Below are 26206 nucleotides of genomic sequence, written 5' to 3' on the forward strand. Positions count from 1 at the left end.
AAAAGAAGCCAGTATCGGAATTTAGTGGGCATACTGGTGGGCATATATTACTCTAGTCCCTAAAAAGTTGCAAAACTACCCAAAACAGCGCTAAGGAAAGGGGGGAGGGTCGTAAGTAGGGGAGGTGGCGGATGACGTTTCACACAGTGGCAGCCACAGAACCCTCTGCCGACATGTTCAAGGCAGTAGACTGGCATAACTCAGTTATGTTGTGCTTTCAGAGGCTGCTCAGCCGAGGTGCAATATATATAAACAAACAGCACCAGCAAAGATCATCCCACATTGCTTTATGAGAAATTAGAGAGTATAAAAACAGGACTATCACTTATATGATAGGGAAATAGCCAATAGACTAACACCAACCAGGTACAAAGAGTGAATTTGACGGGCATGATAAGAAGCAGCTCTCAAGGCCTCCAATCTTGCTGCATATAAGCTGAGCCTTGGGGGACGGTTCTGCATTGGAAGGGCATTTCGTCGTCTCTGAGGAATAAACAAACACGACAAATCACAAATGGGGCAGAGTTAAATATTTCCTTTACTTAATTTATTGTCTATGTTTGCAAAAAACAAAAGATAAACACCGACTTTCTGAACAGTTGATCTTACAGTAAGGTCATTGTTGTCAATGGAATGTAGCTCCAGCAATACAAAGGTCACAGCACTGTATGAAAGACGTGAATGAAACAGTTCGAAATTACTATCAAATGCTATAATACATCCAGATATTCGTTTTAGTTAATGAGGTGGGGTATTTAGGTATTTTACATATAATTATTGTATAAAAATAAAATTGTATATAAATATTAAAATAAATCACTGATATTTCACTCTCACCACTCACAAATAATGTCAACAGGCATGGTTACCTTATGTATATCATAACCTCGACTGAAAGCAAGCATGTTACAAATTAATAATTGAGCATTAAATTCATAAGTATATTAATCGATTACTTGCTATACACCATATTGGGTAATGTCTTTACATACCGATAATCTTCATTACCCCAAGTAGTCCTCCTCTCCACCACGTAGTATTTTATTTTATGTCCATTGAATGGACACAAGCTCTGCCCTCCTCAACCTCTTCAGAAAATGAAAACCCCAAGGGCGGGAGGGGTGATGACTGGGAAGAGGAGGACCTAATCGAGGTAATGAAAATTACTGGCAAATAAAGAAGACATTACCCCCTCATATAGCCATCCGAATAGGACTCATTACATGCCGATGTATGACATTGCGTGCTTTTACAATGTGGTCGTTACAACGACCACATTGTTGGTATACGCTGGATTTAGGAATAGTATTAATTACTATTCCCACTCCAGTTTACGCAACAGTAGGAACGGTGTTGGAATTCATTTCCAGTACCTCAGCGCCCCCTAGTGCAAGTCGTTGTAATGACTTTCAAAGTAAATGTATTGGTTACTAACTACCTAACAACTCAGTCGTTGTAAAAGTAGTGCGATGTAATGACAGCGTTGTAAATGCTGTTTTCCTGGACTGCTCTTCCCAGTCATTACTGTGGGGAAAAATATATCTCAATCCCATATTCTCCTCCACACTATCTCAGACCTCCTGAGCTAACCGCTCTGACCAAGCTACTTGCTCCGTGCTCCTGAACACCCCTCCCCTTACAGATCTATTAAAACTTGACCCCGAGCCCTACATTGACCTCATTGACACGTCATGGGTTAACAGCTGTGGAAAGCCTCTGAATCTTGCAGGTTGGCTTAAACTTGCTTTCTGGTCCCTTGTGCCCATATATTGCTCTATGTTCTGAGCCTGCATGGCACTTCTATTTGTATATGTACAACCGTATTTGGCCTTGGCCACATCTTATGAGTTTACTGATGACTGCACTTTCTGCCCTATATATTCTGCTGTGACTATTCACAAAGGGCAGAAGAAGCTTGTTCCAAGACGTGACACTGCGTCTGCATTCTGCCTTGGCATGCCAATAAACGGACAAAGGTGCAAGAACATTTCCTGTGTTTTGGGAGGCAGCTGTGGTATATTTGCGTCCTCGTCTTCGCTCTGAGGAGGAGGGTTGGAGGATTTATTACCCAGCTTAATGGATTTATTACCCAACAGAAGTGGTGTTAGAAGTGGAATCATTGAAGGACTGTAAAGTCACCAGTTGGTAAGTAGGCTGTAAAGCTAAAATAACTTGCTGACGTGACCTTTCAGTGTTTCAAATGCTCAGTTAGAACATAGTATTTTTTTTAAACAAAAAAAAAAAGGGAGAGAGGAGGTAGTAACCGGCATCTAATATAACTAGGGGACTGGAGAGAAACATTGATTGATTTTTTTTTCATCATTGATTGAAGTCTTTTCCATCAAGTGATTGAAATTTATATCATCATTGAAATATTTCTCTGTATCAACACCTTGGAGTTGATATGGGCAGGGGTCTACGGGATCCCATACGCGACAGAAGAGCCTAGGCAGGACAATAATTTATGACCCAAGAGTAGAGAGTTGAAAAGATAAAAAAGCCCTCCCAGAGTGTGGCGAGGGAAGCGGTGACCATTGGCTGGCTGCAGGACACAAGGAAATGTTTTTCAATTTTGCACTGTCCTGTCATTGATCAATGACTGTATTTAATTATGTTTAGAGTCTTTAAAAAGTATTGTCCTGCTATGTTTATTTGAAAATGCTTCTTTGAGTGATATCAAAACAAAATTGCATCAGAGAAGTCAAATTGTTTTATGTGGTGTCTGAGTGTTCCACAACTGTATATTTTTTTCTCTCAAGTCTCTCTATCCAAATCTTAACAACATTGTACTTCCAGGAGACAAATTTGTTTTATCTTTCAGGGTTTGAAAATTGTGAGTAAAGGGCACAATGGGTTCTGGTAATTCTAAAGGAACTATGGAGGTGGTAAGGCCTCGCATGGTGAAAAAGACAAAGAAATTGTTTAAACAACTGTCATTAGAGAAGGATTTTAAATTACCAGCAGATAGCCCTGCAGCTCAGGTTGTGAAAGATACAAATTGTTTAGAATATGTAACTCCTTTTTGCGCACTAGTATGGACGTGGAAAGGGAATGAAGGGCTGTGGCCTAGATTTGGTTCTCTGGAGATAGATGATATTGAACGCTTGACAGAAAGAATACACTTAAAAGGTGACCCATCATGGGATTCACATTATGTAAAAGATTGTTTACAGCAGTGGCTTTCAATTGCAAAAAATAAAGCTCTCCTTTCAAAAAAGAAAGGCCAGGGGAATGCCTCCACTGAATATAAAGACTGTTCTGCAATAGCAATAGTGAATAGTGAGTGCAAAAAGCCTACTAAAAAAGAGCTAGAATTAGCAAAAGATTGGCCCGCATCTTATAGCCAGTGTTTATTGGAATTAAGTAACTATGTGCAAACAGAACAGCATTTGTTGTCACTATGGCAAAAAAGTGGGTTTTCAACAATTGAAGCAGAACGTGTTAAGGAAATACCAAATGCCACTACTTCTAGAAGGGCTGCTGCTCTGCTATGTATTTGGACGCACCGCCAAGTAAATATTGATATAAATACGTTGAAAAAACTGTTTATCGTCTCCAAGCCTCAAGGTCTTTTTGTCAAACTGGGGGAAGGAACAGACAATGAGCAAATAACTAGTAGCGCATTGACTGAGGAGGAGATTTTGTTGTTTACTGAGGAAGAAAGGAAAAGACAGAGAGTAGATGCAAATAGTGAATTTAATTCCTGGGTCTCTCATAGAGCCAGCAATGAGAACAGCCACCAAACAGTGGGACAAAACACCCTTCAGTCTGCAGGGCCTGTTTCTCCTGCACCTCAATTCTCATCCCCTCTTCCAGCAACTTCAATTTACCCATCACTTTCAGGCCCCTACAAACAGTGTGAAAGACATAACACACCTGAGCAAGCACTGGCTTCACAACCAAGCTTAGCACGTGTACCTTATTTCCACATATCCCTGGAAGGTGATTTAACTAGGGTACCTGACATACCAACTAACCCCAGAGAGGGCAGTTTTAGAACACCAGTCTTGAATGGGCACTTATCCTTAGGAGGGGACATGCTACATGCTTTTGAATCCCAAGCCCAACCTTCCACTTTTGGTCTGAGTGAAGACTTAGAGCTGAGTGCAAAAGAGAGAAAGGATGAGGAACATGAGCAGTTGGCACACCTGAGGAAAGAGGCAGATGAGTTCCAAGAAGAAGTGAACACTGATAGGGAGGAAATACAACGCTCCATTAATAAACTACAGGATAAGCTAGAGAGAAGGGAACGGCTGATACATATACAGTCACAAACACGGTCCCTAAAGGGAAAGGGTGAGAAATCATATACTGATGACATATTATTGAACACTAAACTAACTGCACCAAAAATAGTGTTGGGGGGGACAGCCATGCTAAAACCATGGACACCCTTGGAGGCAACACAAATGACTAAGGACGCACCTGACCCACTGACTGCCAGTGTAAAATATTATGAGTGGCTTCATAAAATATGTATTGCCTATACCCCCCTCCCTCGAGATGTAGAAATGATATTAAAAATAGGATATGGGAGCAGATGGTCTTTAGTAAAAAGTGCATTCCAAATTCCACAGGAAAGGGATTGGACCATACTGACTAATAATATGGATGTCACAGAAAATAGATTGATTAATTGGTTAGAGTCTATCAGGGACACAATTAATGGCCTAGCAGTTAAACATGGTGATTTTTCTCAAGTCACTGCCACGTTGCAGAAGCCAGGTGAGTCAGTGGCTGATTACATCTTAAGGTACAATGAAGCATGGGATAACAGTGCAGGGGTACCACGCACCACAGAGGCCTATAAGGTATTGGCTACGCAAACCCTTATGAATGGATTGCTAGCTTCTGTGGCCCACAGTTGTAAACTACGCCACCCTGATTGGTCCACTAAAGGATATCACGAGTTGTGCACGCTTCTCATAACTATGGAAAGAGATGGTATTTTTAAGGTAAGGAAGGACATCGCTAAAAATGACAAAGGAATGATGTTGCAGCAAATACAAAGAGAGGAGGAGCCAGAGGGAATGTACTATCAGGGGGCACAGCAAAGACAGGATAATGGACAAGGATACCAGAGGAGAGACAAGAGTGGGGATCGGTGCTATTGTTGCCAGAGGTATGGGCACTGGGCACGCAATTGTAGAAATAATAGAGGTAGAACGGACTGGAATGAGAGAAGTGACCAGTATAATAGAAATGATAGAAACAGGAATGAAAGGTCAGACAGAAATGAGACCCAGCCATCTGCACCACCCATGCCCAGAGACCTGAAGCAGACCCAGCACTCCCTGAGGAATCCTTTCCAGGAGCAACATGGATCAGCATAGGACAACGCGGAGAGAGAGATGGGACAAACTGCAGCAACCAGAGCCCAGTGCTTTATGATGAAGGTTTCAGAGACACCAGAGGAGAATCCCATGTTTCAAATTAAGGTAGGAGATAAAGAGATCGATTTCCTAATAGACAGTGGTGCAACCCTATCAGCAGTAAGAAACCAAGTTGGGTCCTGGTAGTGGTGAAACAGTTACTACTATAGCAGTAAATGGAATGATGATGCATGAAGAATTGTCAGAACCCCTACCAGTTTCTGTTGATGACCTCACAATGACCCATCAGTTTCTGCTGTCACCAGATGCACCCATAAATTTGCTGGGGAGAGACCTCCTCTGTAAATTGCATGCAACATTATATTTTTCACAAAATGGGATTTACTTACAAGTACCTGAGGACAGGTTAGAATTGGCTAATAGAGCACTTACTGCTTGCAACTTAAGTGAGGACTCTGTGTTAAGTGCACCCCCGTCTTCTCTCTCTCTCCAACACGTTACCAATGGACTCCATTACATGGAGGTTTTTATGAAAACATGTTCCAAGAACTGTTTAAATACAGCCCTGACATTGAGAGTGAATTGGTCACTCATTTAGTACAGTTGACATTAGTACCTGAGCCCATACACTGTACTGCAGCATTTTTCACAGGAGCAGTGCCTGAATGGTACGCCTACAGGGCAGATAAACATTTGCACTGGACAATGGAGTTGTTTGAGCACACATTATATATAGGAAAAGAAGGGTGTGCAGTGAGCATTGAACTAGGACCACAGGAAATGAGATTATTTCAAGTGCCAGATTCTGAACCACATGTATCCATAGCTGTAGCACCAGGTTACTACCCTAAGGATTTGGGCCCCATGGTCAAACGCCTTCAGGACTTACCTAGAACTAAGGATTTTACATTTCCTTTAGGAATGGTGTCTGTGTTAGGAGATGGAGAAGGATGGTGTTGGACGTTGTGTATGAACAGAAAGGACAGGACTGCAGTTTTTGACAAACTTGAAGGGAATATGGCTTTACAGCTGACTAAAAACAAAATCCTAGAGCAAGTGAACTCAGAGGTCTGGGCAAAACACAAAAATGAGGCAGGATTATTGAAAACATGCCCTCCCCATAAAGTGACACTTAAAGAGAATGCTGAATTACCTTATGTCCGTCAATACAGGCTGTCACCTCAGGCAGAGGAGGGAATAAAACCTGTGATTGAATCTCTCTTGCAACAAGGTATCATTAAAAAGACATCCAGTCCCTGTAATAGTCCTATTATTCCATTACCCAAGGGCAATACTGGGCAGTATAGGTTCATACAGGACTTACGACAGATAAACAACATTGTGGTTCCTTTAGCACCTGTTGTGCCTGACACCAATACCATATTATCTTCTATACCTGTAGAGGCAGAGTACTTTTCAGTCATTGATCTCTCCTCTGCATTTTTCAGTATTAGAGTCCATCCAGAGAGAGAGTACCTCTTTGCTTTCACAGTGAAAGATACCCAATATACTTTCAGAAGACTGGCACAAAGCTATACTGAGAGTCCCACGGTCTATGCACAGGCAGTAAAGAGAGACCTGGATAGCCTACACCTGGAAGGAGGTAGTATCATCTTGCAGTACGCGGATGATTTACTCGTGGCATCCCCATCACTTGAAGCCTGTGAAAAAGACACTGTAGCGCTGCTGAATCACCTCCAGGAGAGAGGACACAAAGCTTCATTGTCAAAATTTCAGTGCTGCCAAAAAGAGGTGACTTACCTGGGTTATGTGGTATCCAAAGGAACACGCCGCATATCACCTGACAGGATAAAAATGATTCAGGGCATGCAGCCTCCGTCCACCAAGAAAGGAATGCAGTCATTCCTGGGGATGATGAACTACTGCCGCCAGTGGATCCCTGAGTACAGATCCTATGATGCCATCCTGCGACAATGTACACTACAAGATGCTCCCAACAACATTGTATGGACTAATGAACTTGCAATCTGTTTTAAGAAACTGAAAGAGACTTTGTGTACTGCGCCAGCCCTGGGGCTGCCTGATTACAAACTGCCCTTCCATCTCTATGTGTCAGAGCAAAATGGCATTGCAAATGGTGTGCTGACACAGCAGCATGGCTCAGGAAAAAGACCTGTGGCATACTACTCCGTGACTTTGCCTGCAGCAGTAACTGGGCATCCAGCTTGTTTGAGAGCAGTGGCGTCAGCAGCTGTGATGGTAGAGAGGACGGCTCCCATTGTGTTGGACTACCCTTGTATTGTTTATGTGCCACATTCGGTACAGTTGTTGTTGTCATCTGCAGCAACACAACATTTTTCGGCGGCCAGGCAAACAGGTTATGAGGTCACTCTGTTGTCTAACACCAATATCACCATTAAAAGATGCCCACCTGTTAATTTTGCAACATTATTACCTCCACTAGGTGATTCAGATGAGACCCCTGACCATGACTGTGTTGAAGTTGTAGAGACATGCACCACACCCAGACCAGATTTGCAGCAAACACCATTGGAAAAAACTGACTATGAGTGGTACACTGACGGTTCCTCCAGCAGACTAACAGACACTGATTACAGAGCAGGGTATGCTATAACAACAGTAGACACCATAATTGAAAGTACAGCCCTCCCACGTGGCACATCTGCCCAGCAAGCCGAGCTGTATGCTGTAACAAGAGCATGCATCCTAGCGGAGGGGAAAGATGTTAATATTTACACTGACTCTCGTTATGCCTTTGGAGTTGTACACGATTTTGGCCAGCTGTGGCAGTATCGTGGTTTCATAACAGCAGCAGGACGCCCCATTCAAAATGGCCCCTTAGTAAAGAATTTGCTACAGGCAATACTACTGCCCAACAGAGTAGCAGTAATAAAATGTGAGGCACATACAGGAGCTTATACTGAGATAGCCAGAGGTAACGCGATGGCTGACACAGCAGCAACAAAGAGCATGTTACAGCCAGTACAGATGGTGCCTTCAATGGCAAAAAGTATTCCAAAAATACAGCTGATTCAGAGACAATTGTTGCTAGCTGATGTGAAAGAAGCACAATGGTCTGCACCTCCAGAGGAAGAAAGAGCGTGGAGTGATGCTGGATGTGAGCCAAATGATGAGGGATTGTGGGTACACCCGGATGGGAGGCCTGTGGCCCCACGCAGTATGTTCCTGCCCCTTACAAGGCTTGCCCATTGACCCACTCACATGGCTCAAGGAGGGATGAATGCTTTGATTAGACAAGAATGGTTTGCACCAGGGATAACAGCTTTCACTGCACAATTCTGCTCCCAATGTCTTGTCTGTGCCCAACATGCTAAAGGTCGGTCCCCCACTACTCATGATCACTTGCCAGTACCAGAGGGTCCCTTTACCAACCTTCAAATAGACTTCGCCTACATGCCCCCAGTGAATGGATTCAAATATTTGCTGGTATGTGTGGATCAGTTTTCAAAATGAGTGGAGGCGTTTGCCACTAGGAAGAATGATGCAGCAACTGTTGTGCGATGCTTGATGAATGATATAATACCCCGATTTGGGGTCCCCCAGAGCATAAACAGTGACAGAGGGGGTGAATTTGTTGCTGCCATTGTGGAAAAGATGTGTGAGTGTTTGGGAATAGAGTGGAAACTGCATGCCCCTTACCACCCACAAAGTTCAGGGCAGGTGGAGAGAATGAACTCCACAATAAAACATAAATTAGCCAAAACAACTGATGCAACAGGCCTGAAATGGCCAGAGGCACTGCCTTTAGTGCTGCATGCCATAAGAGCAACACCATCTAGAACAACTCTCTTGTCCCCCCATGAGGTATTGATGGGGCGGCCTATGTCGGTGGGGTTGAGGTTGCCTCTCACAGCATCCCAAGCAGCACTGCTGTGGACGGATGAGCAGATTTCTGACTATGCTGTACAATTATCAGTGGTATTGAGGCATCACCATCTCCAGGTGAAGGAAGCTTTGCCCCATCCTTCCGTAGAACAAACACACCCTTTTAAACCTGGCGACATGGTCATGGTGAGAAAAATAAAAAATGTTTCTCTTACTTCTAGGTGGACTGGACCCCACATTGTGCTCCTGGTTACCAGAACATCACTAAAGGTGGAGGGACGTCCCGAGTGGCTGCACGGAACAAGATGCAGAGCTGCACCAACAACGCCTGAGGCAGAGTCACCTTTAACAGGTGAGCAACGGCCACAAGTGGAGCAGCGCGAAACACAGGACAAGGGGGAGACAGACCAGACCTTTCCTAACAACAACGCTGAGGGTCCTTCATCAAGTGTCCCAGGAACGGTGACACCAACTGATGCTGTTGAGTGAAGCACGCAGGGCAGGTCCGGGAAACCGCCCCTGAACAAGACGACTACGGACCAGGAGGAGAAGCAGATGACAGCACACCACAAGAACTTTCATTATTGACACTTACAGAAAGTACCCTGGAACTGAGACAGAAAGGCACTGCCTAACAACATTTTAAATTCTGAAAGGAACATTTACCACTGTCCAGAAAATGCATTGCATTATGCGAACAATATTTTTAAGTACCTTAATTATGTGTGTGCTACCTGTACTTCAACAACCTGCTGACCATCCCCTCATTGCAGTACATGAGAAAGTTGCCCAGGCTTTAGGTCTTCAAAATTGCTGGATTTGTAGAGAGTTATCCAGACACCAAAGCGACCCTATTGGCCTTTATGAAACGCCTGTGCCTATACAAAATTATGCGCAAGGAATAGGATGCCTCATATCCAATGTAACCTGGGATTGTGGAGAAGGAAGGATTGGATGGTACCCACGTTGTACCATACTGCCAAATATTCAAGCCCAATATCAAGTGTCTCCTACAGTAGAATACAAAGACAAGGAAAAAGCATTTCCTGTATGTTTAAAGCATCATGTTTCAGGATATAACCCAGCTTCGCGATACTTAGGACATTTAAAAAATAGCCAGTGTCCTAACATATTAGAATTTGATAATATCACAGGGAATTGGAACATAAAAGACAGACAGTTAGTAAGTAGGAACTGGACAGCTAAGGTACGGGGAAAACAAGTAAACTATACTTTGCATTACTGGAACATCACTGTAGATAGAGAGACACTATTAATAACACCTGATGGTCTTCTATATGATCCATTCATTGAGCAAAAGAATAAGCACGCTAGGGCACCAAATGTGATTTCTAAAATATTAGAATACCCCTTATGGTCAGCTCGCTGCTCGTACATGGCACCATGGGCAAATGTTACCCTTATAAATTCTTCATGGATTGATTACAAATGGTGTGATCAATTCCAAAACCCTTTCCCTGAAGGGGTAGGCCTTCCACTCAGTAAATATCACACATTAGACACTCAGTTACAGGGCGGAATGTATTTTGTTTGTGGCACTAAAGCATACAAGGTGCTTCCCCGCCACTGGGAAGGCATGTGTGCTATTTCTTACCTTACACCAAACATTTCAGTCGTGCCACACATTGCAGCCCATGAGCCACTAAACTTGGGGAGTTTTGCTCATAGATATAAAAGAGATATACATGCACCTATTCTGGAAACTAGACAAGGTCTATTCCTTGAACTAATGCGTATATTTATTCCTGGATATGGGGTATATGATTTAGAATTGGCTCTAGTTAATATGTCTGCTGAGCTAGCTGTAGCATTCAATGCAACAAGAGATGCACTTCAACAGTTGCAGATGGAAATTAACTCAGTAGCTGCCATGACTATTCAACATCGAATTGCACTTGACCTCCTGACACTACAACAAGGAGGACTGTGCGTTTTATTAAATTCCTCTTGCTGTTATTTTTTAAACAAAAGTGGGAACATAGCAAGGGATGTGGCACAAATTAAGAATGCAGTTCAAATATTCCGTGGAGCAGAAAAAATTACAGATTCCGATGACTGGTCCTGGCTATGGTCATGGCTACCAACAGGATGGCTAAAGCACTTACTTTTAGCGCTTCTGGGTATCTTTTTAACAATAGTGATATTTTTGTGTTGTCTTCAGTGTTGCTGTTCCATGGTGCAGCAATGGTGTAGTAAAAGCATCCATTCCATTTCCGCAGTTAAAACTCTACCTCCTACAGAACAGGAGCTAGCCTACAAATATCTCCAAATACAACAGGATGTAGACAAAGCACACAAAGAAACATTTCAATTAATGGCTATAGAGATATAATATAAAAGTATTAAGTATTAATATATAATGTTATCTATGTAGAAAAATGAATACCTCTTGGATGGTTCTACGCCAATATATGCATGTTATTTAAAGACTGTGTGATGCTAGTCAAAGATAAGTACTTTTTTCGATATTTATACCATATGTATGTATTCATATTTTTCTTACAATGGTATTTGATATTGCTATCAAAAAGGAGGGATATTGTGGGGAAAAATATATCTCAATCCCATATTCTCCTCCACACTATCTCAGACCTCCTGAGCTAACCGCTCTGACCAAGCTACTTGCTCCGTGCTCCTGAACACCCCTCCCCTTACAGATCTATTAAAACTTGACCCGAGCCCTACATTGACCTCATTGACACGTCATGGGTTAACAGCTGTGGAAAGCCTCTGAATCTTGCAGGTTGGCTTAAACTTGCTTTCTGGTCCCTTGTGCCCATATATTGCTCTATGTTCTGAGCCTGCATGGCACTTCTATTTGTATATGTACAACCGTATTTGGCCTTGGCCACATCTTATGAGTTTACTGATGACTGCACTTTCTGCCCTATATATTCTGCTGTGACTATTCACAAAGGGCAGAAGAAGCTTGTTCCAAGACGTGACACTGCGTCTGCATTCTGCCTTGGCATGCCAATAAACGGACAAAGGTGCAAGAACATTTCCTGTGTTTTGGGAGGCAGCTGTGGTTTATTTGCTTTGCGTCTTCGTCTTCGCTCTGAGGAGGAGGGTTGGAGGATTTATTACCCAGCTTAATGGATTTATTACCCAACAATTACACAGTGAGAAAATCACAAGTCAGAGGCATAATAAGGTTTGTACGGACACAAATGTATTCATAATGGAAAACAAATTATTGCACAGCAGTGGCTAAAAACAAATCACTAAAATTACTGGGCATGGCAACATCCATATCCAATCAATAGTGCTCCCCAAAGGTATCAAAGGAGGACCAGGTAGCAGCCCTACAATTTTCCTCGATAGATACACCACCATTACCTCAACTCAAGATGTCATAATCGAGCTAGTGGATCTTCCCTGGACAGAAGAAGGAGTTATCAGATCAAGAGAATTGCAAGCCTAACATATAGCATGTCATACCCAGCGAGGTAGAAGTCAAGGGAAGATGGAACCGCACTGGAACCAGCCTCTTCAAAAAAAGGAAGAATCAACTCTTCCTGCAAAAGAAATCTGGAGCTGACTTTAGGAAGAAACCCTGGATCAGGAAGAAGAACAACTCTATCTGGAAAATTTCTGAGATAAGGTAATGCTTCAAGTTCCCCTAACCGATGAGTGGAAGTAATAGACAGCAAAAAAACCTAAATGGCTGATCACCACACCTGAGTGAGGGTTTCCAAAGGCTCAAATGAAGCCAGTTGCAACCCATGCAAAACAGTAGTTAGTTCCCAGGCAGGATTAGAGGAATCAAGAGAAGGCCCTTTAAGCCAAACACTCTTCAAGCAACAAGTAACCAAAGGTAACAATTCATCCAGCTCTCCAGTAGGACGCCTAAAAGCTCTAAAAGTGGATCATTGAGAGGCCAAGGTGGAAGGAGCTAAATTATTTAGGAGCTTTTCCCAGAGAAAATCAAGGATGTGAAAACGATCTCCACCCACTGGATCATTATCCTGAATAGAAGCCCATTTATGAAAAGAACCCCAGGTCTTACAATATGAAGAAATAGTAGAGGGTTTCCTAGAAGGCTGGATGTCAGCAGCCTCCCCAAGGGAACAGTCAAGCATCTCTAAGGATTGCCACTCAAGAACCATGCCATCAATTGTAGAATGCCGAGCTGAGTGAAGGACAAAGGAGGAAATTGCAGAAGTGACGGAATCAACAGAAATATGAAGCACTGGTTTCTAGAAAACTACAGAAACAATGCAAACCAGGGGCAATGAGGCTAAAAAGCGGAAATTAGAACCACTTTCCTCCTGAATCTCCCAAAGCACCCTTGGAAGGAGGGAAATCAGAGGAAATTATTAAATCAGGCTCTCTGGCCAGAGAAAGGACAAGGCATTCACTGCCTAAGCCCCCTGGTTGATCTGCTCTGAACAAAAGCTTGGCAGCATTGCATTGGAGCAGCTGCCAAATGGTTCCAACCATGGGGAGCCCAAGTGAGACAAATCTGGTTGAAAAGACCCCTTGTCAGGTAGGAGACCTAACAAAAAGACAACGTGACCTAGTCCGCAAGGCAATCGTTTTGTGTATATCTGTGGGTATGCGTGGATATGTCTAAAGATCATTCCAACACACCTTTAAGTTTAACAATAGGTGTATTACTCCAGATACTTGCCAGTAAGTCATAAAAGTAGCCAATCTCTGATACATCTAACTTTAGACAACACAGGACATACATTCACAAGAGAGACGACACATGAAAAAATGTGTGAGTAGCTAGAAGACACCTCACGGGCGCACCACCATTGGGGCCCCTGGTTGGTACTCACCAGGGTGGCCCTGTTCTCATCATTGGTATCAACTAGCTTAACGGAAACGTGACCGACTCCCAAAAGGAAAAGACAGTGAATGGTGCAGTGAACACAAACTTATATGTGACAAGGACTAACAACGTTCAACATATAACAAAACAAATACTGAGCGCACAAGAATAAGGACCTCTTTATTTGTATTCTCCTGTCCGCTAACAGTAAACACATATATAAAACAAAGAGAGAAGCGAATACTCCCTATCGATTCGCTTACAACTCGCTGCTGACATGTTTCATTGCCATGGTCAATATTCAGGCAATTTCTTCAGGGCAAAGATGTTTTTTAAAAAGCCACTGCCAGCAAAGTACTGTGGTTTGGGTGCTGTAAATCAAAGAAAGAAAGCACGTGTAAGGAGCTATCTGTGTTTGCACTGTGTGCTGTATATCATTGCCAACCAGCCACACTGCGATGAAAGGTAGGAGACCTAGACAATCTGCATGGCAATTGAGCTCCCCTTGGATGTAGATTGCAGAAAAAAACAAAAGATGGGTTCCCACCCATGCAAATATCAGAGACCCCAGGAAATTCAACTGAAGAGATATGGTCCCTCCCTGGCGATTGAGGTAGCAGCAAGCCACCTGATTATCCCGGCAAACCACTGGACAATGACCCTGAAAGAGGAGCTGAAAGAATCAGACTGCCTGCCACCCTGCTACCAATTCTCTCCAATTGTAAGAATGGCAACTGTCCACCAAGGTACTGTTAAGCGAAGGTACCCCCTATTTGTTTAAGGCCCAAGAGGAGGGGGAATGGGTAAATACAAAAATAGAAGACCTCGTCAGACCTATCTAGTTTAAAAATTGGCCTAGCTCTATTTGCAATTTTTGATGTACAGCACAGATACAACACCTCACTCAGAAAGAGGGAGGAGAATCAGCTTTCATTTCGATTGTATTTTATTTATCAAAAAACATTATTTCTCTTATTTTCTGTTTTTTTTGTATACAAATATATATTTTTAGCTTTTAGTAAAAAATTTATTAGTTCATCATAAAGTGCATAACAAATAGATCTTTACAATAACATGGTAAGCGAGAAACAAACATCTTTTGTTACTTCTCCAAGAAAGAATTTGTTATTTCAATAGCCCCTACAAAACAAGGAAACAATAGTGAAATCAGACACATTCTCTCATTCAACCTATCTCACCGTTCAATCCTCTCAAGGATACTAACTCTCATACTGTGCAAACATATTTATAAGAGAAACCACATTTGAGACAGGGACCTGTTGTAAACATTACAATTTGTCCTATATATGTACATTTGAAAAGCAGGAGTCCATCATTTCAATTTTGAATAATCATTTCCTTGACAGGATTCTTGAATAGGATTCTCAGATGTGTGTTGCTGGCCTACGCGCGTTTCGGTGAAAGCAAGATGTTATCACCTTCATCAAGTAAAGACAGGGTTCGTAATATCTGCAATAATATAATACATACATACATTTCTATGCTGTATCACATATTAAAAAGACTATTACTATTTGTTAGAGAGTACATTTGTGTGCTTAGAATTGTATAGTGACCTTAACCCAAACATCACATAAAACTCAGAGACCAGAGATAGTGTAAGTATTAGAAAGACAAATAAGTAGAGAAGGATTGCCCCAGATATGGGCTAAGAACTTGAAAATGCCACCAAAAGTGAAACCAATTAAATCTGCGTTGTTTAGAACCTATAACCAAGATGAATGTAAGGTAAGAGCCTGACTCACATCTTCTTGGAAGAAAAGCAGGAGTGTGTTCAATATCTCTAGGTCGAATAGTAACCGTCTTATTTGGGGGCAATGGCTAAGGAAGAAAAACAAATGCATGCTGTTGGAACCTGGGATGTCAGGTCACCTAGGGTAGCCTGGCCTAGGGGTAAGACATGCAATTCTAGAGGCACAAGTGTGAAGGTTGCAAACCACCCAGCAGTAAATCCACGCAATAACACTTAAAAAGGACACTACACCAATTTGTTAGGAAAATATGTACTGGCTTATAAAAAATAATATCTTTGCTCTTTACTTTCAGTATTCACAACTAAATATACTTCAGTTTATCTTAGGAATAGCAAGTATACTTTTAGACTGCTAAGCAATTGATCAACCAGTTTCCACAGTACATTACACTTGTCAGGAAATCAGTAATAGCACTTTCAAATTTGCTAACTTAAATCAATAGGCAATATCAATAGTGCATTCAATCAGTCTCCAGAATTTAGTTAGGTATGGTTACTTTGCGGTGCACTATACTTGTCTCTCACAGCGCCTATATCCCCCTCTTTCCAGTATACAGTCACTGAGAGTTTCCTCAGGTTACTCCCCTCTTTGCACAACACCGCTGTGAAAAAGAAATGACCAGTGTCTAAGTTAATCCCTGGTACTCTAGCGCCACTCTCCCCCTGCAGAACACCTCCTTACTTGTGCCAGAACAGGCGGTGATAATCTTGCTGCGCCAGAGGGTGGGGGAAAGCACTGGTCAGGACAAAAGTGAGCCTCACGCTGGTAAGATTCACCAGCCTCTGGGGCCCCTCAGCTCCCCTCTGCGTGGCGCCAAAACCAAAGAGGCAGTCTCCGCCGAATCTCCTGAGCCGCTTCCGGGCTCCACAGACCTCTCCTCCCGCTCACGCCAGTCTCACTGTGGGGCGCTCGAGCAGGGGAGAGAAGTTCACGTTTGCCTCCGCCGCCGGGAGACTCCTGGCGCTCCTCCTCGCTGTGGCCAAGGGACGCGCTAAACTTCTGGGCATGCGCGAGGCGCTCACACTACACCGCCTCTCACCTCGCTTCCAGACCCGCCTCTGCTCCCGCCTCCGCTGCGCTGGCTCCGCTGAAGAGACACTGCTTCGTCGCGCTGTCTCAGTGGGGGGACGCTTCTTCTTCCGGGCCTGCTCGGTCCTAGGCCCCTCCTGTGATGAGGAAGTGGGATCGCCTGGGGCATGCGCGGTAGCGCTCAATGAGCTTCAAAACAGTGGCATCTTCACCACGACGCGGCCGGTGCCCCTGGGGTCCTGCACACGGCGAGATTAGCGCTGCCACATAGACCGGCTCCCCTTTCCTTCCTTCGTTTCCTGGGAAGGAATAGAGTTCTGTCGACTGAGTTTCAGGTAAGGTCCCACAGGGACACACTGGCCAAAGTCTGCTATTCACCCAAGGCAATGGGACCTGAGCTCACTTTCTCTTCACTTATCAGCTCCCAGTCTCTATCCTTCAGAGTCTTCTTAACCCTTGGTGCTGGCAGGGATTGGGAAGGTAGGATACTCCTTTTCAAAGGTCTCTCTCACTGGGCAGAGGACTGCGCTCCGCAGCGCTGCATTCTCCTTCTCCTTTTGACACCCCACTATTCTCAAGCTAGGGGTTGGTCACGCGCCCAGGGTCTCCAGACATCCAACGCAGCAGGGATTGGTCAAATAACCCAAGGGAGGAAGGGTGGTGAATCAATAGGCCCAAACGTCTGACTATCCTACCCCACCTTAAGCTACAGCCTGTCCTCCAGCTGACTCTCTCAGGTAGACAAAATGGCTGCCCAGCATTCCGTCTTTTATAGGCTGACCCTTCTTCTGGAACGCCCTATACTAGTCTATGGGCAAGTTCTGGGTTTGGCAGTTAGGGCAGTTGGTAGCCACCATTTTGTGACTCCAACTATTCCTGTCAGAACAGGCCTCTGGGCCTGAGGTGAAAAACTATGAGGGGAAAAAGAACACCTATCCCCTTGACCAACACCTAGAAAAAGTTAGTGGACACAAAAATTATTTAGGGTATGAGGGGCAAAAAGGGGACAAAATAAATAATAATTTGGAGGGACTACGCAAAAAGCCAGACAGGTCTAACACCCGTCCCCCCCAGCTGAAAGTGGGGAGAACTACCCAACCCCTTGGGAGTCCTCATCACTAAGGCGGAAATACCTGGAGAGACCGTCTGCATTGGCGTGGTCCACTCCAGGCCGATGTTCCACCCGGAAGTCCATTCCCTGTAGGGAGATGGACCACCTCAACAGCTTGGGATTTTCCCCCCTTCATCTGCATCAGCCAACGAAGGGGTCGGTGGTCAGTCTGAACCAGGAAGTGCGAGCCAAAGAGGTATGGCCGCAGCTTCTTCAGAGCCCACACCACCGCAAAAGCTTCCTTCTCAATTGCACTCCACTTCTGTTCCCGGGGAAGCAGTCTCCTGGATAAGAAGACTACAGGCTGATCCAGGCCCTCTTCGTTTAGTTGCGATAACACTGCCCCAATGCCATGTTCTGATGCATCTGTCTGGACAATGAACTCCTTGGAGAAGTCTGGGGCCTTCAGGACCGGTGCCGCACACATCGCCTGCTTCAATTTCTCAAAAGCTTGCTGACAAGCTCCCGTCCAAACTACCCGTCGAGGTTGTCTCTTTGAGGTGAGCTCTGTGAGGGGCGCTACAATAGTGCCATACCCCTTCACAAAGCGACGGTAGTAGCCTGTGAGGCCCAGGAAAGCTCGGACCTCAGTCTGTGTCTTGGGGGGTTCCCAGGCCATGATTGCCTCAATCTTCGCCCTGCAGGGGCTGCACAGTCCCCCTACCCACCAAGTGTCCAAGGTACACAACCGACCCCTGCCCAATCTGGCATTTGCTGGCCTTGATTGTCAATCCAGCTTGTTTCAGGGCCTGGAGAACTGCTTGCAAATGCTGCAAATAGTCCTCCAAACTGCTACTGAAGACAGCAATGTCATCCAGGTAAGCAGCAGAGAAACTCTCCATTCCAGAGAGGACCTGGTTCACCAGCCGCTGAAATGTGGCAGGGGCGTTTTTGAGCCCAAAGGGCATCACACAGAACTGGAAGTGTCCCTCAGGCGTGGAGAAGGCTGACCTTTCCCTTGCTCCATCTGTCAAGGAAATCTGCCAGTACCCGAAGTGAGGTCAAAGGTACTCAGATATTGGGCAGCTCCTAGCCGGTCAATTAATTCATCCGCCCTAGGGATCGGATGAGCATCAGTCTTTGTCACTGAGTTCAGTCCTCAGTAATCCACACAGAACCTCAGTTCGGGTGTGGTGCCTGGTGGCGCGGCTTTTGGCACGAGCACCACCGGACTGGACCAAGGGCTGTTAGAAGGTTCAATAACTCCCAGCTCTAGCATCTTGGCAACCTCTCCATGGATGCTAGCCTTTACCTTGTCGGACAGCCGGTAGGTCTTCGACTTCACTGGTGGGCTGTCCCCTGTGTCCACATCATGGGTACACAGGTGAGTCCTTCCCGGGACAAGGGAGAACAACGTAGAGTACTGCTCCAGGATCTGGCGGCAGTCCTCCCGTTGCTCAGGAGTTAGAGTGGGAGAGAGAATCACTCCCTCCACTGACCCATCCTTCTCTTGAGACGAGAATAGATCTGGGAGAGGTTCGCTTTCCGCTTCCTCTTCCCCGTCAGTCACCATCATCAACATGACTTTGGGCCTCTCATGGTGGGGTTTGAGACGGTTGGCATGCAGCACCCGTAGGGGCTGTCGAGGGCTCTTAAGGTCCACCAGGTATGTGGCCTTACCCTTCTTCTCCAACACTTCAAAGGGGCCTGTCCAGCGATAATGGAGGGCACTAAGCTCTCCAGGCTCCATCGCCCACACTTTCTGGCCAGGCTCCAATTCCCCTTGGTGAGCATTGTGGTCATACCACTCTTTCATGACTGCCTGGCTGGCCTCCAAGTTGTCAGAAGCTTGCTTCCACAACTTCGCCATTTGGCTCCTGAAGGCCAGCAAATAGCTCACCACATCCTGGGGGGGTTTCCTGGGAGACTTCTCCCAACCTTCCTTCACCAGGCTGAGAGGACCACGTACAAGGTGCCCATACAGAAGCTCAAAGGGGCTGAAGCCCACTCCCTTCTGGGGCACTTCCCTGTAAGAAAAGAGCAAACAGGGTAGGAGGACGTCCCATTTCCTCCGCAGGCTTTCGGGCAGACTTCTGATCCTGCCCTTCAAGGTCTTATTAAACCTCTCAACCAGTCCATTTGACTGGGGGTGATAAGGAGTGGTGAACCGGTAGGTCACTCCACACTTCTTCCACATTGCCCGCATGTAAACTGACATGAAGTTGGTCCCCCTGTCGGACACAACTTCCTTGGGAAATCCCACTCGGGTGAAGATCCCCATTAGGGCTCTAGCCACCACTGGTGCAGTGACTGTCCTCAGAGGAATTGCCTCTGGGTACCGTGTGGCATGATCCACCAGGACCAGGATGAACCTGTGACCAGCTGTTGTTGGTGGATCTAAAGGCCCTACAATGTCGATGCCCACCCTCTCAAAGGGTGTGCTAACGACTGGAAGTGGTTCCAGGGGAGCCTTTAGCTTCACCCCTGTTTTCCCACTGGCCTGGCAGGTTACATGTCCGACAGTAAGTGTTGGACGTCACTTTCATCTGAGGCCAGTAAAAGTGGAGGACAAGCCGTGCAAAGGTCTTGTCCTGGCCTAAGTGTCCTGCCAGGGGTATAGCATGAGCCAATTCCAGAAGAAAGGCTCGGTATTGTTGCGGGACTACCAAGGCCCTTGACGAACCAGGCAAGGGTACCTTGGGTTCACTGTAGAGGAGTCCATCCTCCCAGTAAATATGGTAGTGTCCCGTAACATCACCTGCTGCTTGGGCTTCAGCCTGTCGCCTCAGTCCCTCAAGGGTGGGGCACTCCCTCTGCCCCTTAGAGAATTCCTCTCTGGTAGGACCTCCCTCCACATGCCACTCAGCAGGGATGGGTAAATCCTCCAGAGAGTCTACTTCCCCCTCCACGGACTCCTGGTCCACCACCGCAGGTGGCCGATCTGTCACATGGGGTGTGGAAGCCGGAGCAGGCTCTCCCTGTCTCCGGGTCTGTCCCTTTTTAGCAGCGGGTTGGGCCATTGTTCCAGGCTCCAACCCAGGCGAACTCCCTCTCCGGGCAGTCGCAGACCGTGTGCTCACACAGGCCCAGTCAGGTGTACCCAGCATCGCAGAATGCGTCCGGTATTCCACCTCTCTCCAAGTGTTGTGCTCCATGTCATTCCCCAACAGACAATCGACTGGCACGGCAGGGCTTACGGCAACTCGAAGTGAACCTGCAACCCCCTCCCACTCAAAGGGAACCTCAGCCATTGGATAGTGGCCCATTCTGCCATCAGCCATCGCGGCGGGGTGGAGTACATTGGGAACCACCTGCTCTGGAGACACCAGTTGACTCCTCACCATAGTCATACTGGCTCCTATATCTCTCAGAGCCTCCCCTCTCTGGCCATTGATGGTGACCCACTGCCCATACTTTGTAGTATTTGGGGGCACCTGGATCTTTGGAACCATCTCCCGTTCTCCCAGGGACACTAAGGTGACACCCGCCCACTCACCCCCCTTATCTAAGGGCAACTCCTCCCGAGCGCTACACTAGCTACTCCCGGTGACTTTCCTCCGGTGGGAGGGGGTGGTCTCTTTGGGCATCTGACATCTCCCTTATAATGTCCAACACCACCACATTCAAAACAGTGGAGAACCCTTGGCTGCTGGCTTTGGCCAGGATTAGGGTTTCTGGGCGGGTTTGCCTTAGGGGTGAAACCTGCTCCCTTTCCTCGGAAATTATTTTGGGGACCTTTGGAGAACTCCTTCTTTTTATCTCCCCCCTCCTTCTTCTGGGGGGCGCCCTGTCCGGCTTTTTGAGAATCCCCTCCAGTCCCCTTTGAGGACACCCGGGTACTTGCCCAGGTATCCGCCTCCTCTGCAAGCTTCCGGGGATTGCTCAGCTTCCTGTCCACCAGGTGTTGGCGCAGCTCGGGAAAACATTTCTCGAGGAGGTGTTCCTTCAAAAATAGGTTGTACAGCCCCTCATAATCCTTCACCTCGCTGCCCTTGACCCAACCCTCCAAGGCTTTCTTGGCGTAATCCAAGAAATCTACCCAATTCTGGGTACTCAGTTTGTGACTTCCCCTGAATTTCTGTCTGTACCTTTCAGGGGTAAGTCCAAACTTCTTCACCAGTGCCACCTTCATTGTAGGGTAGTGGGTTTGCTCATCCTGCTCCAGAGCCAACAAGGTGTCTCTGCCAGCAGGTGGCATGTATTTATACAGCCCACCCCCCAGTGAGTTTCTAAGATCCCGTGAGCCCTTAAAGAAACTTCATATGCGGCTAACCATTTGGCAATGTCATCGCCTGTGGTGTAACTGGCAATGACATCCTTGGGTAGATAGGGTCTGGGTTCCCTGGTATTCACCTTAGTTTCGCTGCCACCATTTTCTGGATTGGGAGACCTTAGGGTTAAAGCTTGTAGGTCCATCTCTTTTATGGTTCGCTCATGGGCTAACCTCTTGTCCTCCCTTTCCATATCCATTCTAGCTAATTCCAACCTCATTCTCCTCTCCTCCCTCCTATCCTCTAGCTCGGCGTCAGTTAAACCCCTCTCTGAGACGCTGCTGCCCACCCTCGAAGGTGTCCTGGGACCTGTCAGCAGATTCCCCCCTCCAGCTTGGTACAACATTGCAGTCTCAAGGACAGTGTCCCTGTCACTCCCTTCTGGGTCCGGTTCCTCCCCGGAATGAGCCTCTACTCATGCCCTTATGCTTGTCAGCAACTCGCCTTTCCTGGCACCTTTTTTAAAGAATACCCCCTGTTGCTGACACCATTCTTTGAGTTGGGTCACGGTGTAGGATTCTAGCTCTTCCAAATTTAATTCCATCTTTCACTACAGAATAAAATAAGCACACAGGAAAAAAAACAAGAAGTGACCTGAGGATAACCTCCACCCACCACCAGAAATAAATTTGGAAAAAACAAAATTCAAATTAGGAGGGCCGCAAGGAGAAAACTCCTGGTGTAGGCCAGTGTATTGCGTTGAATTACTATTGAGTAGCTGCAACCAAGTCAGAATCCCACCGCTAGGCACCAATCTGTTGGAACCTGGGATGTCAGGTCACCTAGGGTAGCCTGGTCTAGGGGTAAGACATGCAATTCTAGAGGCACAAGTGTGAAGGTTGCAAACCACCCAGCAGTAAATCCACGCAATAACACTTAAAAAGGACACTACACCAATTTGTTAGGAAAATATGTACTGGTTTATAAAAAGTAATATCTTTGCTCTTTACTTTCAGTATTCACAACTAAATATACTTCAGTTTATCTTAGGAATAGCAAGTATACTTTTAGACTGCTAAGCAATTGATCAACCAGTTTCCACAGTACATTACACTTGTCAGGAAATCAGTAATAGCACTTTCAAATTTGCTAACTTAAATCAATAGGCAATATCAATAGTGCATTCAATCAGTCTCCAGAATTTAGTTAGGTATGGTTACTTTGCGGTGCACTATACTTGTCTCTCACAGCGCCTATATCCCCCTCTTTCCAGTATACAGTCACTGAGAGTTTCCTCAGGTTACTCCCCTCTTTGCACAACACCGCTGTGAAAAAGAAATGACCAGTGTCTAAGTTAATCCCTGGTACTCTAACGCCACCCTCCCCCTGCAGAACACCTCCTTACTTGTGCCAGAACAGGCGGTGATAATCTTGCTGCGCCAGAGGGTGGGGGAAAGCACTGGTCAGGACAAAAGTGAGCCTCACGCTGGTAAGATTCACCAGCCTCTGGGGCCCCTCAGCTCCCCTCTGCGTGGCGCCAAAACCAAAGAGGCAGTCTCCGCCGAATCTCCTGAGCCGCTTCCGGGCTCCACAGACCTCTCCTCCCGCTCACGCCAGTCTCACTGTGTGGCGCTCGAGCAGGGGAGAGAAGTTCCCATTTGCCTCCGCCGCCGGGGGACTCCTGGCGCTCCTCCTCGCTGTGGCCAAGGGACGCGCTAAACTTCTGGGCATGCGCGAGGCGCTCACACTACACCGCCTCTCACCTCGCTTCCAGACCCGCCTCTGCTGCGCTGGCTCCGCTGCGCTGGCTCCGCTGAAGAGACACTGCTTCGTCGCGCTGTCTCAGTGGGGGGACGCTTCTTCTTCCGGGCCTGCTCGGTCCTAGGCCCCTCCTGGGATGAGGAAGTGGGATCGCCTGGGGCATGCGCGGTAGCGCTCAATGAGCTTCAAAACAGTGGCATCTTCACCACGACGCGGCCGGTGCCCCTGGGGTCCTGCACACGGCGAGATTGGCGCTGCCACATAGACCGGCTCCCCTTTCCTTCCTTCGTTTCCTGGGAAGGAATAGAGTTCTGTCGACTGAGTTTCAGGTAAGGTCCCACAGGGACACACTGGCCAAAGTCTGCTATTCACCCAAGGCAATGGGACCTGAGCTCACTTTCTCTTCACTTATCAGCTCCCAGTCTCTATCCTTCAGAGTCTTCTTAACCCTTGGTGCTGGCAGGGATTGGGAAGGTAGGATACTCCTTTTCAAAGGTCTCTCTCACTGGGCAGAGGACTGCACTCCGCAGCGCTGCAGTCTCCTTCTCCTTTTGACACCCCACTATTTTCAAGCTAGGGGTTGGTCAGGCGCCCAGGGTCTCCAGACATCCAAAGCAGCAGGGATAGGTCAAATAACCCAAGGGGGGAAGGGTGGTGAATCAATAGGCCCAAACCTCTGACTATCCTACCCCCACCTTAAGCTACAGCCTGTCCTCCAGCTGACTCTCAGGTAGACAAAATGGCTGCCCAGCATTCCGCCTTTTATAGGCTGACCCTCAGAGGTCCAGAAGGGACCAGAAGGTTCTGGAACGCCCTATACTAGTCTATGGGCAAGTTCTTGGTTTGGCATTTAGGGCAGTTGGTAGCCACCATTTTGTGACTCCAACTATTCCTGTCAGAACAGGCCTCTGGGCCTGAGGTGAAAAACTATGAGGGGAAAAAGAACACCTATCCCCTTGACCAACACCTAGAAAAAGTTAGTGGACACAAAAATTATTTAGGGTATGAGGGGCAAAAAGGGGACAAAATAAATAATAATTTGGAGGGACTACGCAAAAAGCCAGACAGGTCTAACACCTGCCGATTAACTGTCTTAACAAAGCTAAATTTTCCACTAGAGGGAGTTTGATTTCCTAAGAAGTGCTACTTACAGCTAAATAGGAAAATGAAGAGTCTACTCCTTGGCTGTCAGAAGATTTTTGTACTTTTATTGCGAGCTCTAAACATAATTATGCCCAGTGGGTCCCGATATCTGGTTATTCAGGATATCGCATGTGACCTGCAAAAAGGGGAACATAGCTCATTGACTTAGTTAATTAAAACTCCTTACTTAAGCTACAGACTAATGCAGTGATGCTATCTTAACTAGTTAGAACCGTGTGATTTCAATCAAAGGGAGTCTAATTGTTTTATCTCCATGCTAGTGAAGCTCGTGATGGCAACTGTTATTTTGAAGGTTAGGATGTCAGTGCAATATCAAAATGTACTAAGATTTTAGCAGCACATAGACTAATATAGCGTAAAACAAATCTTTCTTGGAGAAGTAACAAAAGATGTTTGTTTTTCGCTTACCATGTTATTTTAAAGATCTATTTGTTATGCACTTTATGATGAACTAATTAATTTTTTACGAAAAAGCAAAAAATATATATTTGTATACAAAATAAACAGAAAATAAGAGAAATAATGTTTTTTGATAAATAAAATACAATCGAAATGAAAGCTGATTCTCCTCCCTCTTTCTGAGTGAGGTGTTGTATCTGTGCTGTACATCAAAAATTGCAAATAGAGCTATAGCCAATTTTTAAACTAGATAAGTCTGACAAGAGGTCTTCTATTTTTGTATTTACCCATTCCCCCTCCTCTTGGGCCTTAAACAAATAGGGGGTACCTTCGTTTGACAATATTTTCCGAGCGGTTTTAACCGCAGGTTTTTGTTTTATAAAAAAGAAATTATAGACATTGTGCTTAGTATGTGACCCCACTCACCATTTCTGCTATTTACCCAGTCTGTCTTACTGTTACACTATTCTAGCTTTTCGTTTCACTTACCGGCTTTCTTTCCTTTCATTATGGAAGGCCTAAAAACCTTCGGCTTTTCTGACAAAGATTTTGCCACGATGATAGGTCAAATAGCAGGTAGTAGCTATACTAATCTTAATGTGACCAATGATAACAACACAGAGTGGTTGAAACTGCTGAATCGTAAAAAAAGGCTAAACAAATGGAATCCCATGCCTTCTATATGTTGGAATATTTAAAAGTGGGAGTTATTCCATCAGGACTAAGAGTCAGAAACGTGCCGGCTCTCTTTGTGGAAGTGCGTACATTTCTGGAGCGTTGGTCGCTCACCGCGAACCGATGCTCCAGAGATTGGATGCTACTCATGACGGTACTGCCATATAGTAATTTTCTAC

At 45.7% G+C, this 26206-nt stretch overlaps 1 protein-coding gene across 2 annotated transcripts in view; it reads right to left on the reverse strand.

Moving 5' to 3' along the window:
* SCUBE1 (signal peptide, CUB domain and EGF like domain containing 1) overlaps window positions 1-26206 on the reverse strand; it is a 1931683-nt gene that overhangs the window by 565088 nt on the left and 1340389 nt on the right. For both annotated transcript variants that reach the window (XM_086922270.1, XM_086922262.1), the window contains one exon: window positions 364-483. In XM_086922270.1, coding sequence (XP_086778396.1) covers window positions 364-483 — 120 coding nt within the window. The remainder of the gene's footprint in view (window positions 1-363; window positions 484-26206) is intronic.

This window comes from Lissotriton vulgaris, chromosome 1_1, assembly GCF_964263255.1.
Source record: "Lissotriton vulgaris chromosome 1_1, aLisVul1.2, whole genome shotgun sequence".
NCBI classification, from domain to species: domain Eukaryota; kingdom Metazoa; phylum Chordata; class Amphibia; order Caudata; family Salamandridae; genus Lissotriton; species Lissotriton vulgaris.